Below are 14,329 nucleotides of genomic sequence, written 5' to 3' on the forward strand. Positions count from 1 at the left end.
GAGGGAAGCAGTGTGGTCTAGTCTAGTGGTTATGCATATATAGGTCACAGTAATAAGAACATCATAATATGTACGAACGAGAGAGGGTAATTTGGCCCATTTGTTTGTTTTTTGTTTAGTTCTTATTGATGGCACTGTAAGTCATTTAAATATTGAAACAGCTGACTGATCTTTGTCAAGTTGGGACAGGTGATTCAGCATCAGCCACATGACTAGGTAACCCATTCCATCCCCTCACCACTCTCTGTGTGAAGAAGTGTCTCCTTCATCAACATGACTAGGTAACCCATTCCATCCCCTCACCACTCTCTGTGAACCAAATACATGTTTCTATGAAATAATCACAATACAAGCTCTAGTTATGTAATTTGATACATTCTAAATCTACATGGTACTATTCTAAAACTTTTTAATTTTTTTCGATGTGTAAAACATATTTTTACAACATATTTTCCAAGCATCCTTTTTTTGAGGAGAGTCAGGTCAGACGCGCTCGTAATCAGAGCAGTGGAATGTCACACTGGCTATGAATGTCAAAACTAAAGCTTTATCATCCTTGGGGGGGGGGACAGAAACACCAAGAAATCTATCATGTTTAGGCTTCAGATTCTTATTTTATATTGAGGTGTCATAAAAGCATCTGAAGGGCTGTGTTAGGTTTAGACTTAACTTTTGTGGTTGAGGATTGTCCTTCATAGGAAAATGGTTCTTCATGGGTTAATAATGTCTATGGCTTGCTTGTTAAAATGATTTGGCTGGGAAAGGGACGTCCACCAGAAAGTGTTCTGAGGGCATCAGATGATTATTAATGGTTAGGGTTAGGTTTTAGGGCAGGAGTTGCTTAAGTTTAGGGTTGGGGTTGGGTTAGGGTAAGGGTGGCTTGATTTCGTAGAAGTGCCGAGCTCTGGAAGTGAAAGTTTGGAGTAAATGGCATTTGATGCCCTCAGGACACATTCTACCTGATATTCCTTTATCATGTTATCTGGCATGGAACTGTAGTTAAAATACCATGAGTGTAATGTGTAACCACACACACAGATTGCCACATTTTTTTTTTTTTATTGACGTCTGAGCTAAGGTGCTTTACTTTAACCTTTTCGGTCCTGAATTACTTTTGTCGAAATGAAGTTGGAGAATTCAAAAAGGAACTACATAACCTCAGACGTGGACCCAGGAGTCCCGCGAGGTTGCAGCGTGATTTCCGATTGCATGTGTAAACGTACGCCGCTCAGATAGTTCAGCCGATGCGCTATTCAATTCTTGCTGCCTGCTATAGATATGTTACATAGGCAGTACAGTGTCTTTACAGAAGTAGGAGCAAGCGCCATCTAGTGGTCGACAGATCAAGTTTTCGTTGGTGTTGCTGAATAATTTGAAGACAGTGTGACTGATCTACATAAGAACATTTACAAATGATATTAGGCCATTCAGCCAGATATGACTGCCGGTGCTTTACCATGTTTACCTATGCTTTACCATGCTTTCAATGCGTTCCGCTGTGCTTTTCCTATGGGACGTTTTTATAAGGGTAAGTGAGTGGATTCAGACTGTGTTTGAGTAATTGCAAGTGATCCACTCAACATAATTACAAACGTCAAAAAAGATGATAGCAAAAAGCATACATACAAAACTTTTTTTCGTTGTCACGGTAAAATGTGAGGGCCTCAATGAAACGCTGTAAAGAAGAGATCATTATTTTTAAGTATTTAAATTTATTTCACACGAAAAAAATAAAATGCGACTCAAATATCCTTGCAGGTCCATTTGTATGACGGTGCAAAAGTGTCTTTATCCTCAAGTTGATTTCACGATTTCTTGTTTCTTAAATACCAGGTTGTGAGCTGCAAAGAAAGAAACGGTACATCTGCATTAGACGTCTGTTTAACACGCGGAACTCAAATCACGATATAGACTAACCTCACCTGCTTTACAAAGAATCGCAGGTGAACTCAATTGGTACTATGAAGTATTGATAGATTAGTCCCTTGGGTTTTAGTTGGGTTTTATTCCAGTTATTGTAACATGATCACTGGAACAGCTCCAATAGCTGAAGGGGTCATGGGTGATGGGGAGCCACGTCCTGTTCAGATTCTAGTTCCGATCCAGGCTAGCGTGAGCACTCCCCAAAAGTGTTATCCCGTTCCGAAAATAAACAAGCAAAAGTTAATTACAGCAAGTGCACGCGTGCCCTCTCTCTCAGCCATTGTACATTGTTGAGGATATAATGTAAAACCTATTTGAGAACAAAGAGCTTATAATACGTTTAGAAGTGTTCAGAATTAATATCTGTGTGGTTTTGCTATTTATTACTTGGTTCTTCCTGGTCATGAGAAATCATGTGAAACTGTGACCTCTGTACCTGGTACATTTAGCAAATTAGTTTTATTCTACTGGGTGCAATTAGCCAATCAGCTGCTGTCCCTAATGACAGTGATTTGAAAAATATATATAGTTTATGTAACAGTAATTTGCAGCTCATTTAAAAAATCTGGATTTATAAAGGTTAAGTCTCGATTTACTAGTTAGATTTTTTTCATTTCTCATTTTCTCATTTCCCATTATAGAATCTTACCAGTAGCACTGTCCTGAAAACCCAAGACAGATGACAGCTGTGGTTTCGAACTGGAAGAAAAAGAGGCACAAAAATGATTATTGCATTTTGCATATGTATAGTGTGTATGGAGACTGGAAGTCTCGTTGTCCAGCTACCTTTCTGTATGACAGTTTAGAGTTTGACATAGCTAGAGAACTATATCTCATAGGGTACAGGATGTCTGTACTACTGAAAGATGTGATCGTTATAAAAAGAGACCAGTTCGAACAAGGCTTCTCAAACTCTGTGCTGGGGACCCCCTGTGGCTGCTGGTTTTCATTCCAACAAACTCTCAATTACTTAACTAGACCCTTAATTAATTCCTTAATTAGACCGTTTTGCTTGTTTCCAGCTCTTGAACAGTTGCATATTTCAAGTTAGCTGTAACATTCTATAAGTAACTTGAACTGCAACTTTTTGGCTTTTTAAGAGCTGAAAACAAGTAAAAGGTCTAATTAAGCAAATTATCAGTTCAGTTAAGGGTCTAGTTTAGTAATTGAGAGCTCGGTTGGAATGAAAACCAGCAGCCACGGGGGTCCCCAGGACGAGTTTGAGAAGCCCAGGGTTAGAATATACTTACTTGCTTCAGCGGGCTGCACGATGAAATAGGTGTTTCTAGCTAAAAGAGAAAAAAGAAAAACACATGAACATCTTACCCTTCTATATTCTATTCGGTTTAATGAAAGCCACTGCATATATCTGCAGAACCTCTTATCCTGAAACTTGGTATTAACAATATTTAGTTTAAGTTTTTGAGAATATCAGACTCTAGGTGTGCAGCATATGGTGGTGTCTAATATTTAGGAGTGATCCCCAGTTGTGCTGCTTTCCTAGAGAAACATTTTGGGGGACCGTTCTACTTGTGAGACGTCTTGCTTAATCAAACATTTAGCTAAAGAGGAGACGATTGTCTATTCAGAGATACCTGGCTGTTTAGTAAGTAAGGGGTCTGAGTGGGGAAACATGGGCAGTATAATCCCCACCCATAGTCTTGCTGTAAATCATTTTTTGTTGCCATAATTTGTTCCAGTACTGTAACCCTTGTCTTGTCACTGGTAATTTTCACAGCAGGACTACATTTACCAGAATGCATTGGGGTGTTGAAAAGCCTGAACTGTCCTAGTGTATATGATATCATATGGTAACCCTACATCTACAACCAAAAGTTTTGCATCCCATAGAAGTTTAGGATTGAGACAATTTAAAAATAAATAAATAACATTAGCTGCACTTAATTTATAGCTTTTATTCAACATTGTGTAGTGAAAGAAAAATGATACAAATAAAATCTAATGGAAGCCACAACAGTAGTTCAGTATTTCGTGTTTTGAGAAAGATTTTGAAATGTTTCAGATTTGTTAGTTTTGCATTAAGTATATGGGCAAACTACAAAGCGGTGTGCAATTCAATATGTTAATGTAACATTATTCAGCATTAAACATTTAACTTTTGGCCACAAGCTCTGTCCCCCCAGAGCAGATCATGACATAATATTGATACTTATTTTTCTGTGACTTGTGTGGAAAAATATGACATTTCAAATGATGTCTCAATCCTAAAATTCTAGGTGATGCAAAACTTTTGGCCACAGCTTCATACTTTTGTGAACTCAAGCCCCCCTTTCACCTGCAGCAGAATGCTTCATGAGGTCACAGCTCAGCCTCCGCTTGTTGATTGCCTTCAGGGCCCGCTCTGTCAGCTCCACAGCGTAGTCCTCTGGGTAGTAATCCAGTAGTAGGCTGGCTACCTGTTCCTTGCTGGCCAGCTCCAGAGGTCCTCGGGGGATGCGGTCATAGCCCTTGTCCACAGCCAGCTCGGAGAGCTTATACTTCAGCCTCCTGAACTCGAGTTCCTGCAGCTCATCCAAGACTTTCAGCAGCACCTCCATCATGCTACCTGAACAAGACCACAGCACAGCCTCCTGGGGAAAGGGATCCTCAGATCAAATCTGCAAGTTTAACTGCTAAGCTTTGTTGAGGTGGATTAGACAGCCAAACTAAACACTAAACAATATGACCTCATTTACCATTGTACATTTGCACAGAAATCTTCCCATGGCTATAGTATGAATTTACCATAGTTTAATGCTCCACATTTGAAATGTGCTTTATCATACGTCTCCAGGCTTTACCATGCTTTAATACACTTTGCTTATGCTATGGTGATAGTTTAGAAGGGTTAGTTTACCGTGGTTTGTTTTTTAAAATGCTTTACCAGACCTCTCTGTGCTTTATGATGCTTATATATGCTTTACCATGCTTTCACTATGTGATATTACAATTTGGTATGCTTTTACTAAGGGGAAAGTTTATCAGGGATCAGACACACAAGAGGGGTATATGTAGTTTTACTAAAAACTTCTATGACATACATTGCAACAGGAACGTGCTCAATGTTTTGAAATTACTAGTATAACTCATTCTTAATTTACTGCAGTCCTTAATTACAGATGAGCTTATTAACGTCGTTATTGCATAAGAGACTCCCATGAATTAGATTGCAAGATCGATAAGAAACCAATCTTTACAACCGCACTCTGCATTTTCAACATATTTACCCACAGTTATTGCAAAAGACATACGATGAAACAATTGTCTACCCCTAGTTTTACTGTACCGTTGTGTCTAATTAAAAAGGGGAACTTCCAGAAATTCAATGACAAATGTTTTGGCTAAAAGTCTCTTTCGGTTACTTAAGATACTTTTAGTCAAAACTTAAACGAGTTCACCACGTTTTAAAATGTAGCACTATGAAGTATTTCAGCCCATCAGCACTTGTCCGGCTCCTAATAGCTGATTGATCTCAGAACCCAGTGATTCAGCCTCAACACCATGCCTCGGTATCCCATTCCCTCACCACTCTCTGTGTGAAGAAGTGTCTCCTTCCATCTGTCCTATGTCCTCTGGTCCTGGTTTCTGTGCTGCGCTTAAAGTCAAACTTTATCAACTCCTTTTAAGATTTTAAATACTTTAATCATGTCCCCCTTGATTCTTTGTTCCAGGCTAATGGATTCATCTGTTTCACCCTCTCTTCGTATCTCATTCCTAGCCCTGGCATTAGTCTGGTTGCTCTACATATTAAAACAGAATCACAATTATTATTATTATTACTAAAAATTATTATTATTATTACTAAAAAAGCAAAACATTGTACTTACTTCTTGTTGAGAAATGCTGAGAAATGTTTCTTTTTTTATTACTGAAAAGTACCCAGACTTTTCTGTTTAGCACAAACCACTGTGATAATATCCTGTTAAGGGTGTTAAAACCACACCTGTCAGCTTACCCACACGCTGTGAAAGGCATTTCAAAGAAAGGGGGCTCTAGTTTGGTAATGCAGTCACTGTCTGATCATTGTGTGGCTACACTGTAAACTAGCTTTCTAATGAAATCGCCATTTGGGTCCATTGAAGTGAATGGAGAGGCATGGGCTGGACTTGAACCGCTAACCTCAAAGACATATGTCTTATCATTAGGTCTTACCATTTTAATTCCCACTTCTCTACCTCCCTTTCTGTATTAATTAGTAGCTGTTAAGCTGTCTTCATCCTAATAAAGAGAAACTACTGAAGTCCCAGTATTTCTCTGGGTTTACTTAAACTGGGTTTAAGATACATGCTTTCTGAAGGAGATTTTAAATGGATGGACTTGTTATTTAATGCTGAAAAATCTATCAGGATAACTCTGTTAAATGAGTAAAAAAAACAAAAGCATAATGATAAACTAGGTGGATGCCAGAATGAAATGCAATTAGGATCAGCGATGAGCGATCAATGCCATTTGTCACGTCTGTTTGAAATAAAAATGAAGCGAAACCGAATCAAGCTCAGTCAAGATATATGACGGTAAAAACCAGTGACATAATTTTGCAATTAATAGCTTTTTCTGAGTTGAGTTAGAAAACAGAATCAGCTAAAATAAATTTAAAGGGACGTCATGCGATCAAAAACTAAACCTCAACACTTAGTGTGCAGACGATTATATTGGGACAGCATCTCTCTTAAGCCCCTTTCACACTGGCACTCGGTCCTGGCTAACAGGGTCTCAATCCCATGTAGTCCGAAACCACGTACCTGGTCAGACCCAGGTTAACAGGGGTCCCAGAGACCCACCTCAGGATGTGGGTCGACATGATTTGACCCAGGTTGCTTGATGGATGTTCGTGAGTCGACACGACAACAGCCACGCCTGCGTGAAAGTTTCACTTCTGCAAGGAAAATTTCCGTTTAGCCATATTTTTGTTGATTAAGACACAGCATGAACCAGATTGCAGCAGGGATGAAGAAACATTTGCTATGATCAACATTTGGGCAGATGGTTCAATCCAGGGAAGCTTGGATGGAAGCGTCAGTAGGAAGCTGCTTCCAAGGCCATTGATACACGTATTGTGTACTTGTGTCTGTCACCCAGGTCAACCCTTTCTCAAAAGCAGTGTGAAATCTCGCATGACGCCAGGTCCTGACACCTGGGTAGAACATGCCAGTGTGAAAGGGGCTGTAGACCCTGTGAAAGGGTAACGTCGTGGTCAAGGCTGACACATGGCACAAAAGTAGACCCAGAGTCGGAAGGCTGCAGTTTAAACGCGGATGCACACTTTAATTAACAAAACACATGATTTGAACGAACACAAATCAACATGCGCCGTCTGTTCAGGCTGAAATTAACCCCATCCCTGCCAAACTTAAATTCTAAATAATTTAACTTTATTTGTACCCCACAAAATACACACTATTTCCACGACAGGGCTTCCATCCTACTACAGACCCATTGAACTACATTTAAAAAGAGTGAAAAACTGGGAATTCTTAAATTCATTGAAACTGTAGCAGTTCAGAAGCAGTTAAGTTATATAATAACACAATCATAATATAAAAAGGTAACATTAGGTATGTATACACACACACACACACACACACACACACACACACACACACACACACACACACAATAGAGATTAACTTAAAAGGCTAACTTAATAGGTAGCACTTCAAAGATTTGTACAAAAATAACCATGTTCCAGGAAGTTAAACAGAATATGAATAATTAAACAAATAATCCATAGGTTGCTTTATTGTATTTTTTTTTAATAAATGATTGTGCTGTCAATGTGCTGAGCACAGGGCTACAGTTTTTTTTAAAACAATATTTTACAATTCTACATGTTTCTGAACGGAACAGAAAATGATGGCTGAAAACTGTGACGTCTCATAACTCTGTTTAATACCCATTACATTTCAGATGGAGTGGGAAGGAATATCCCTGCAATTTGTACGCAGTGGATATAACAGGCTGGTGTGTATCTATGCACCCCCCCCGGCGCCTGCCGCCGCCTCTGCTCATACAGGCCACCCGGGAAATGCTCATGGGTTGCATGTAGACAGTTTGACCACAGAGACCACAGTACTTCCTGCTGGTAACACCCGACATGAAGGAAACCAAGAGGGATATTAATAGCTAGCTAGTTAGTTTGTAAATAACTGTTGTCTTCATCTGTCCAGATCACCTTTCTTCGTAATATCAGTTTGTTTGATGCCCGACTACCTTTCCTGGCTAATTCTTTACACAAAGTGTATCTAATTGCTGTGTGTTTCATATAGTTAATTATTAAACACACATGTCACAGAATTACAATGTCAGGATGACGTCTCTGCTCAGGATGTTTCAACCAGGAAGGAGTAATAAAATAAACACTAGAACAAAAATAAACACAATTATATCTTTAACTAGGTGGTTGTAGATCGAGCCACGCGCTTCCAAACATAAACACATAAACTCCCCTACATTAAATAATTATCTATTTTTTACACAGCACTTCACAAACCACCCCTTCCTCTACTAATACATAAATGATCTCTCATTCGCCATTACGACCCGTGAACACCTATTTTATACACCAGTGTGGATCGCAGCCTAATTCCACGTGTTTTGACAGGGAGAAATTTAACCCCATCCTTGCCAACCTAATATGTAAGTGTGGTGTACTTGCCTATAACTGTGTTCTGGACCTCCTTTGTCACAAATTATTAACCACAATCTGGGTTTCAAGTGAAATAATACCATAAATGTTACCTATTGGGCACTTCGTTTGATTTGCTAAGTATTTCTCAACATGTGCAGTTGTGAAAGAAACACATATCATTTCATTTTATAACATGATCCCTGCTTCAATACCAGGTCAAAGTATGTACCGAGTTTGCTTACTCTGTTCTCAGGAAGTCTGCTACAGTCTATACATGTCACTGGCTGCAAAGCATGTCAATCAATAGGGGAAGAAGATCATTGGTTAATGACATGAAAAAAGGTGTTGAAGGGGTGGCATTGCCTCTTATGTCACTCTGCAGGTGAATTGACCTAGGATGTGTAGAATTTCATGACACTAAAACCATATAAAATATTAGAGTATTGTCCAAAAACACTATGCTGTAATTTACTACAATGTGCGCTGAAGAGAATATGTGCTGGTTTGGATGGTAAAATAATAGAATATATAATAGTGGTAGAGATTCCGTTGACCTAGTATGGTAATAATGCATAATACACATTTTTAACAAAATACAAATTTTAAAAATAGAAAAATGCATTTGTTTGACGTTTGCATAATAGCCTCATATACACTATTATCATGACAGCGCTATCTTATCAGCACTTTCTCGTCTTCAAGGATAGTAAAAAGATAGGACAGTGATGTAATAGATGGGCAAAGTTAAGACATGGGCGAGTGCCTGGAGCCCAGAAAGGCTATCCTTGTTCAGACTGTAAGTGGAATTGAAAACGTTCGGTTATTACCATAACCTTGGCTCCCTGAAAAGAATGACAGCCATTAGCAAATGGGAAGAGCCTCTCTGACCCGTCAGTCACTGAGCACATATGAAGAAAGTTGCCCCTGCTGTAAGGGGGAAGTCCCTCCCACCTCCTGCTGAAGAGGGATGTCCTCCTTAAACCAATCAGAAAAAGACACAGATCCCTTATGACTTAATTGATTGTCTATTTGTCTTAACCCTAGCTTCAAAGCATCTGGTACCATCCAGTTTCTCTTTGAAGTAGCCAGTTTTTATAACCATGATAAAATCAACTAATTTCCTAAGAAAATTTCTATTTCTAGTTTGTAAAGACGTTTAACATAAAAACAATGATCCACCCTAAAAGGCAAATGCCTTACATGTTAGAACTGGACATCAAAGTGACCAGAAAGATCTTAATCAAATTATTGTCTAAGTAGGAATTTAACCAGAATCTGACTTAATCTTTAACCCATTCGGTGAGTTGTATTTTAAGACCAAAAATTCATTTATATCTAAATAAAATGTTCCAACATGCCCCGGTTTTTAAATATTTAAGAAGAAAAGTTTTGTTTTTTCTTTATAAATATTACACTCCCTATATCTCTGTTGTTCTGTGCTAGTTTAAACTAAAACTAAAGAAATGAAAGAAGATTTCTAAAGCCTTTAAAAGTTATTCCAAAGAATATCCGATTCCAAAATATGCTTATTAGCTTCTTCAACAGATCACCCATCCTATTTCAGGACTTTTGTCGTTCATAGGAGCCACGCTCATTTCTCTTTTGGCTTTCAAGGAGCTTTGACTTGTTCTCTGCCAGAATTTTTCCTCATCTTCACCTGTGGGTGTCTGTAAACTCAACGGATTCATGTGCCAGGTAAATATCAGACCAGGCTTTCGTTTCGAATTCACTGGCTTCTGGGGTAGGTAACTTACTGTGTCTCATCTGAAAAATGTGCGCTAATGCAAAACAGAAAGTCAGGGGGTGCTTTTCACCTAGATTTAACATATAAAAATTCTGTGAGATCGCTGAGAATGCACTATTAATAATTTCCATTATTAATCATTTTCAATCTGCTCTTTTTGTCCCTATCTCTTCTAACAAGATATCATTCCATTTCAATAGATTTAACCATATCTATATCTATCCATTCTGCAGTGCTAATCAAACATAATAATAACAATAATGTTAGTAACATTATACATGTGTTAGTACATATCATCTTTATCTTATGTTCAATCCAAAAATGATACTTTCTCTTTGAGCATGGAATACAGTTGATGACATTCTTAATTATTCTAATTTGCACGATATTAATTATGTTCTAAATGATTTTATATGTGCAATTGTGACTCCAGGACGTGAAGGTTACTCACTCCCGTGTCTATCAAATTTTCCCAACTGTTTAAATTTTCCATCTCTAGGAGGTTAATATTGTATATTTTTATATATAATATTAGATGCATCATTGTTAAACCAGATCACTATGCATTGCTATTCGCATAATTCTTTCAATTATTATACATATTCCTCGACATGGCTTATGCATAACATGTTCCCAAGTCAGACTATAGTTCTTTGATTCAAACCATAGCTGCTTTCCTAATTATGTTTATTTTTTTTTATGTTTTTCCACTCAAATTGTTCCATTCTTGTGAAACCAAAAAACATCAACATCATTAATAGCATTGTACGACAGTAAGCATTCCTGCAAATATGACTTCATATCTGGGCCACTTGTTATTGATGTAGCAACACAGAGTTCAGTATTCTTATCCAATTGACTGTGCTTAAATTCAATTGCCACAAATTGTCTGGTTTCTTAACTGGCAAGTCTAGGTTGTTAACCGCTAAACTCTCTCGCTGTAGCAGAGATTCTGTTTGTGTATCTTTGTGACACAGCTCAGGGTGTTTCCTGAATGTCTGACACCTTCCCATTATCAGGCTCCATTGTTACACTTATCTCCCTGTAGCTATCTGTGATTACCTGTTTTGTGTTTGATGGCTACAGCATTTGTGAATTGTAAATAACAGATCTCTCATCTTGGTCCGACTGTTCCAAGAAATTTTCATAATGATCAAAAACCAATCACATTCTTTCTTTTGCTTTCTGTTTTAAAATGGCCATTTTTCTCTTCATTATGACATTCTCATGTTTTTCACAATTCAATTGCCCTGTGTTCTCACTGGCTTATTCAGCAATTTCACATATTTTATCTGAATATCCATCAGTTCTTTCTGAATTTCCCTCAATTCTGTTTCTGTAGAACTTCATTTATCCCTAAGATTGTCATTCACTTTTCCAAGTTCTGATTGTGTAGCAACAAGAACTGTCTGCCGTTTTAAACGCTTCCAGCTCTAGTTTGTTTTCTTTTAATTCAGTTTCTGATTTTTCAATTTGGCATTTTAGTTTGGGTATTTCATCAACTTTATCCTTGAGATATTCAACAGTTTGATTCCTAGCCATTCCACAATTTGCCTGCTTTGTTTTCTTTTTCTTTTTTTTTTGATTGCGCCTCCCACAAGCGCTCAATATGTGTTCATACATATTTATTTCATTCTCAGAACTTTCATAAGGACCTTCCTTACAATCTTTAGCTGTCCAGTCCACACTCCAAATGGTCCAATCATTACAGCAGTTAACATTGTCATTTTGTTTAGACATATTAACACAGTGATTTCAGAAGTTCTAACTTAACTCTTCTATAACTTGAGTTCAGAGTTTCCAACTTAACTTGTGTAAGTTCAGAGGTTGTAACTTAACTTTTTTATAGCCTCTGTTCAGAGGCTGTAACTTAACTCTTCTTTAACTTGAATTCAGAGGTTTTAATGACATCTTATAACCTCTGTTACGATACACAAATAGACAGATTCTTATACTGCGATATAAGTTTCTTGTCTTGACAAACACTTGGGATCCTCTCCCATTTCCAGGTGATCAATCTGGTTCTCTAACAGTATACTTTTATAATTTTAACACTTACAATGAGCAAACAGTTACAGTGCTTTATAAGTTTTGCCCAAGGTCTGTATAACCTCCGCACTGGTTGATCTAAAATTTATTCTCGGAAATTTCTAGTCTTCTGTCCATGTCTAACGCTATACAATTTTCATACCCATCTGTGAACAGGATGGCTTTTCAGGGGTGACGTCAGACCAGAAATAGACTCCAAACACTGATGAATGACAGTGAGTTTTATTGCAAATAATAATAAACAAAACGTGTTAAACAAAACACACAAAACAACAAGACAAAACAAACGTGGACGAACCTAACAAACAAGTATCTTGCCGGCACCTTCCGCACGCTGTAGCAATTGTTATTTTTAATCTCAAAGACTTTCTCTCACCCATTCTCCACTCACGAACACACAACCCCGAGTGAGTGAAAACATGCAGCTTTTATGCAGCTGTACCGAGACTCGATTGCTAATCAATCATTCAATTGGAGTCTCGGTACAACTGCACGTGAATTAATAAAAGTGCAATTCCCCATGCTCACATATTATTTTACTTGCACGTGAAGTGCTGTGCATTCATTGCGCCTAAATACAAAATAAACATTTTAAACACTTGTGCTCGTAACCCATATTTATATCCTGTGTATTTTATACATAAACACCAACATTAAACACACTACATACAACAGAAAACACAAATAAACACAAAGGCATGGGACACTCCGCCACATATGCCCCCCCTTGTGCGCAGCACACCTGGCCTCAATGGCCACCTCCCCCCTCAGTCCCAAAGTCCCGATTTATAGTCCCGGCCCAGGAACAGGGGCAGCAACGGGCCAAAGGTGGCGGCCAACAGCTGTAGCTGCCAGGCTGACTGCACTCAGGAAGGCTCCTCCAACCAAGGCAATCCTGGCCGCTGCCCGGCTTTCTGTGTGGGTGGTCTCCTGACCTTTTCCCCCTTCTTTGTAGCCGGCAGCTCCCCCTTGTAGGACTCTGGCCCCCAAATTCCCTGTAGCGAAAGTGCTGCGGGGGGAGGTGGTCTCCTGACCCAGTGGAGGTGGTGGAGGCAGAGGCAGCTCCTGTTGCTCTGCTCCTGGCATGGAGGTGGCGGAGGCAGAGACAGTGTGTAGTCTCCTGGCAACGCAGGTGGGAGCGGCGTGTAGTCACCCACTGTTGCAGAGGACTGGTGCGGTTCTTCCTCACTTGCAGGGGACTGGTGCTGGAGAATGGGGCAGAATGGGCTGTAATATCCCCTGACATGGGGGAGTCTGTCTGTTCATCTGACACCCAGTGTGTAGATGTTGCTCTGAAAGGGCTTGACCTCTAACGCGGGACCCATAGCAGAAAAACAGCTGGTTGGACTGTCTCCAGGATGCTGTCCTATCCAGGTAACAGCGCAGAGCCCGGACCGGGCAAAGCATGTGCTGTCTGCGATACTCCTCTGACTCATGCGGTGGACGTCTGAAAACTTCCAAAACCACTGGTTGGTTAATACAGAATGAAGAGACCACCTTTGGCAAAAAGGCCGGGTTAGTTCTTAATGTTATCTGTGAGTCATTACCAGTGAAAGCCATACAGGTGTCATCGATGGACACCACATGAAGCTCACTTACTCTTCTGGCACACATAATGGCTTTGAGGGAAACAGGGCACAGGTCTGCTGAGGCCATGGGCTCAAATGGGGGACCCATAAGGACCCCCAGCACCAGCTCCAGACCCCACTTAGGGACCATGCTTTTCATAGGAGGATGGAGCCTCCAAACCCCTTTATGAAATTGCACTGCCAGGAAGTGTGACCCAGCGGGCACAGAGTCTATTGTATCGTGGCACACCGATATTGCTACCTTCAGAGTAGATGCAGATTTTCCCGCATCAAACAGGTGTTGTAAGAAGGTTAGAATTGTCTCCATAGGGCAAGTCACAGGGTCGTGACCCCCAGCAATGCACCAGTTTTGGAAAACCTTCCATTTATACGAATACTGGGCTCTGGTGCTAGGCA

General features: G+C 39.4%; 1 protein-coding gene across 1 annotated transcript; it reads right to left on the bottom strand.

Annotated features, from left to right (window-relative positions):
- Positions 1 to 1,681: 1,681 nt before the first annotated feature.
- LOC121328344 (pyrin-like) lies at positions 1,682 to 5,809 on the bottom strand. The gene is made up of 5 exons (XM_041272961.1): positions 5,751 to 5,809; positions 4,220 to 4,514; positions 3,174 to 3,212; positions 2,573 to 2,622; positions 1,682 to 1,841 (listed from the first exon to the last, which is right to left on the bottom strand). Exons 2-5 carry the CDS (start codon positions 4,482 to 4,484, stop codon positions 1,806 to 1,808), a joined length of 390 nt encoding a protein of 129 aa, XP_041128895.1. The 5' UTR covers positions 4,485 to 4,514; positions 5,751 to 5,809; the 3' UTR covers positions 1,682 to 1,805.
- Between the last annotated feature and the right edge of the window lie 8,520 nt (positions 5,810 to 14,329).

This window comes from Polyodon spathula, chromosome 16, assembly GCF_017654505.1.
Source record: "Polyodon spathula isolate WHYD16114869_AA chromosome 16, ASM1765450v1, whole genome shotgun sequence".
NCBI lineage: Eukaryota > Metazoa > Chordata > Actinopteri > Acipenseriformes > Polyodontidae > Polyodon > Polyodon spathula.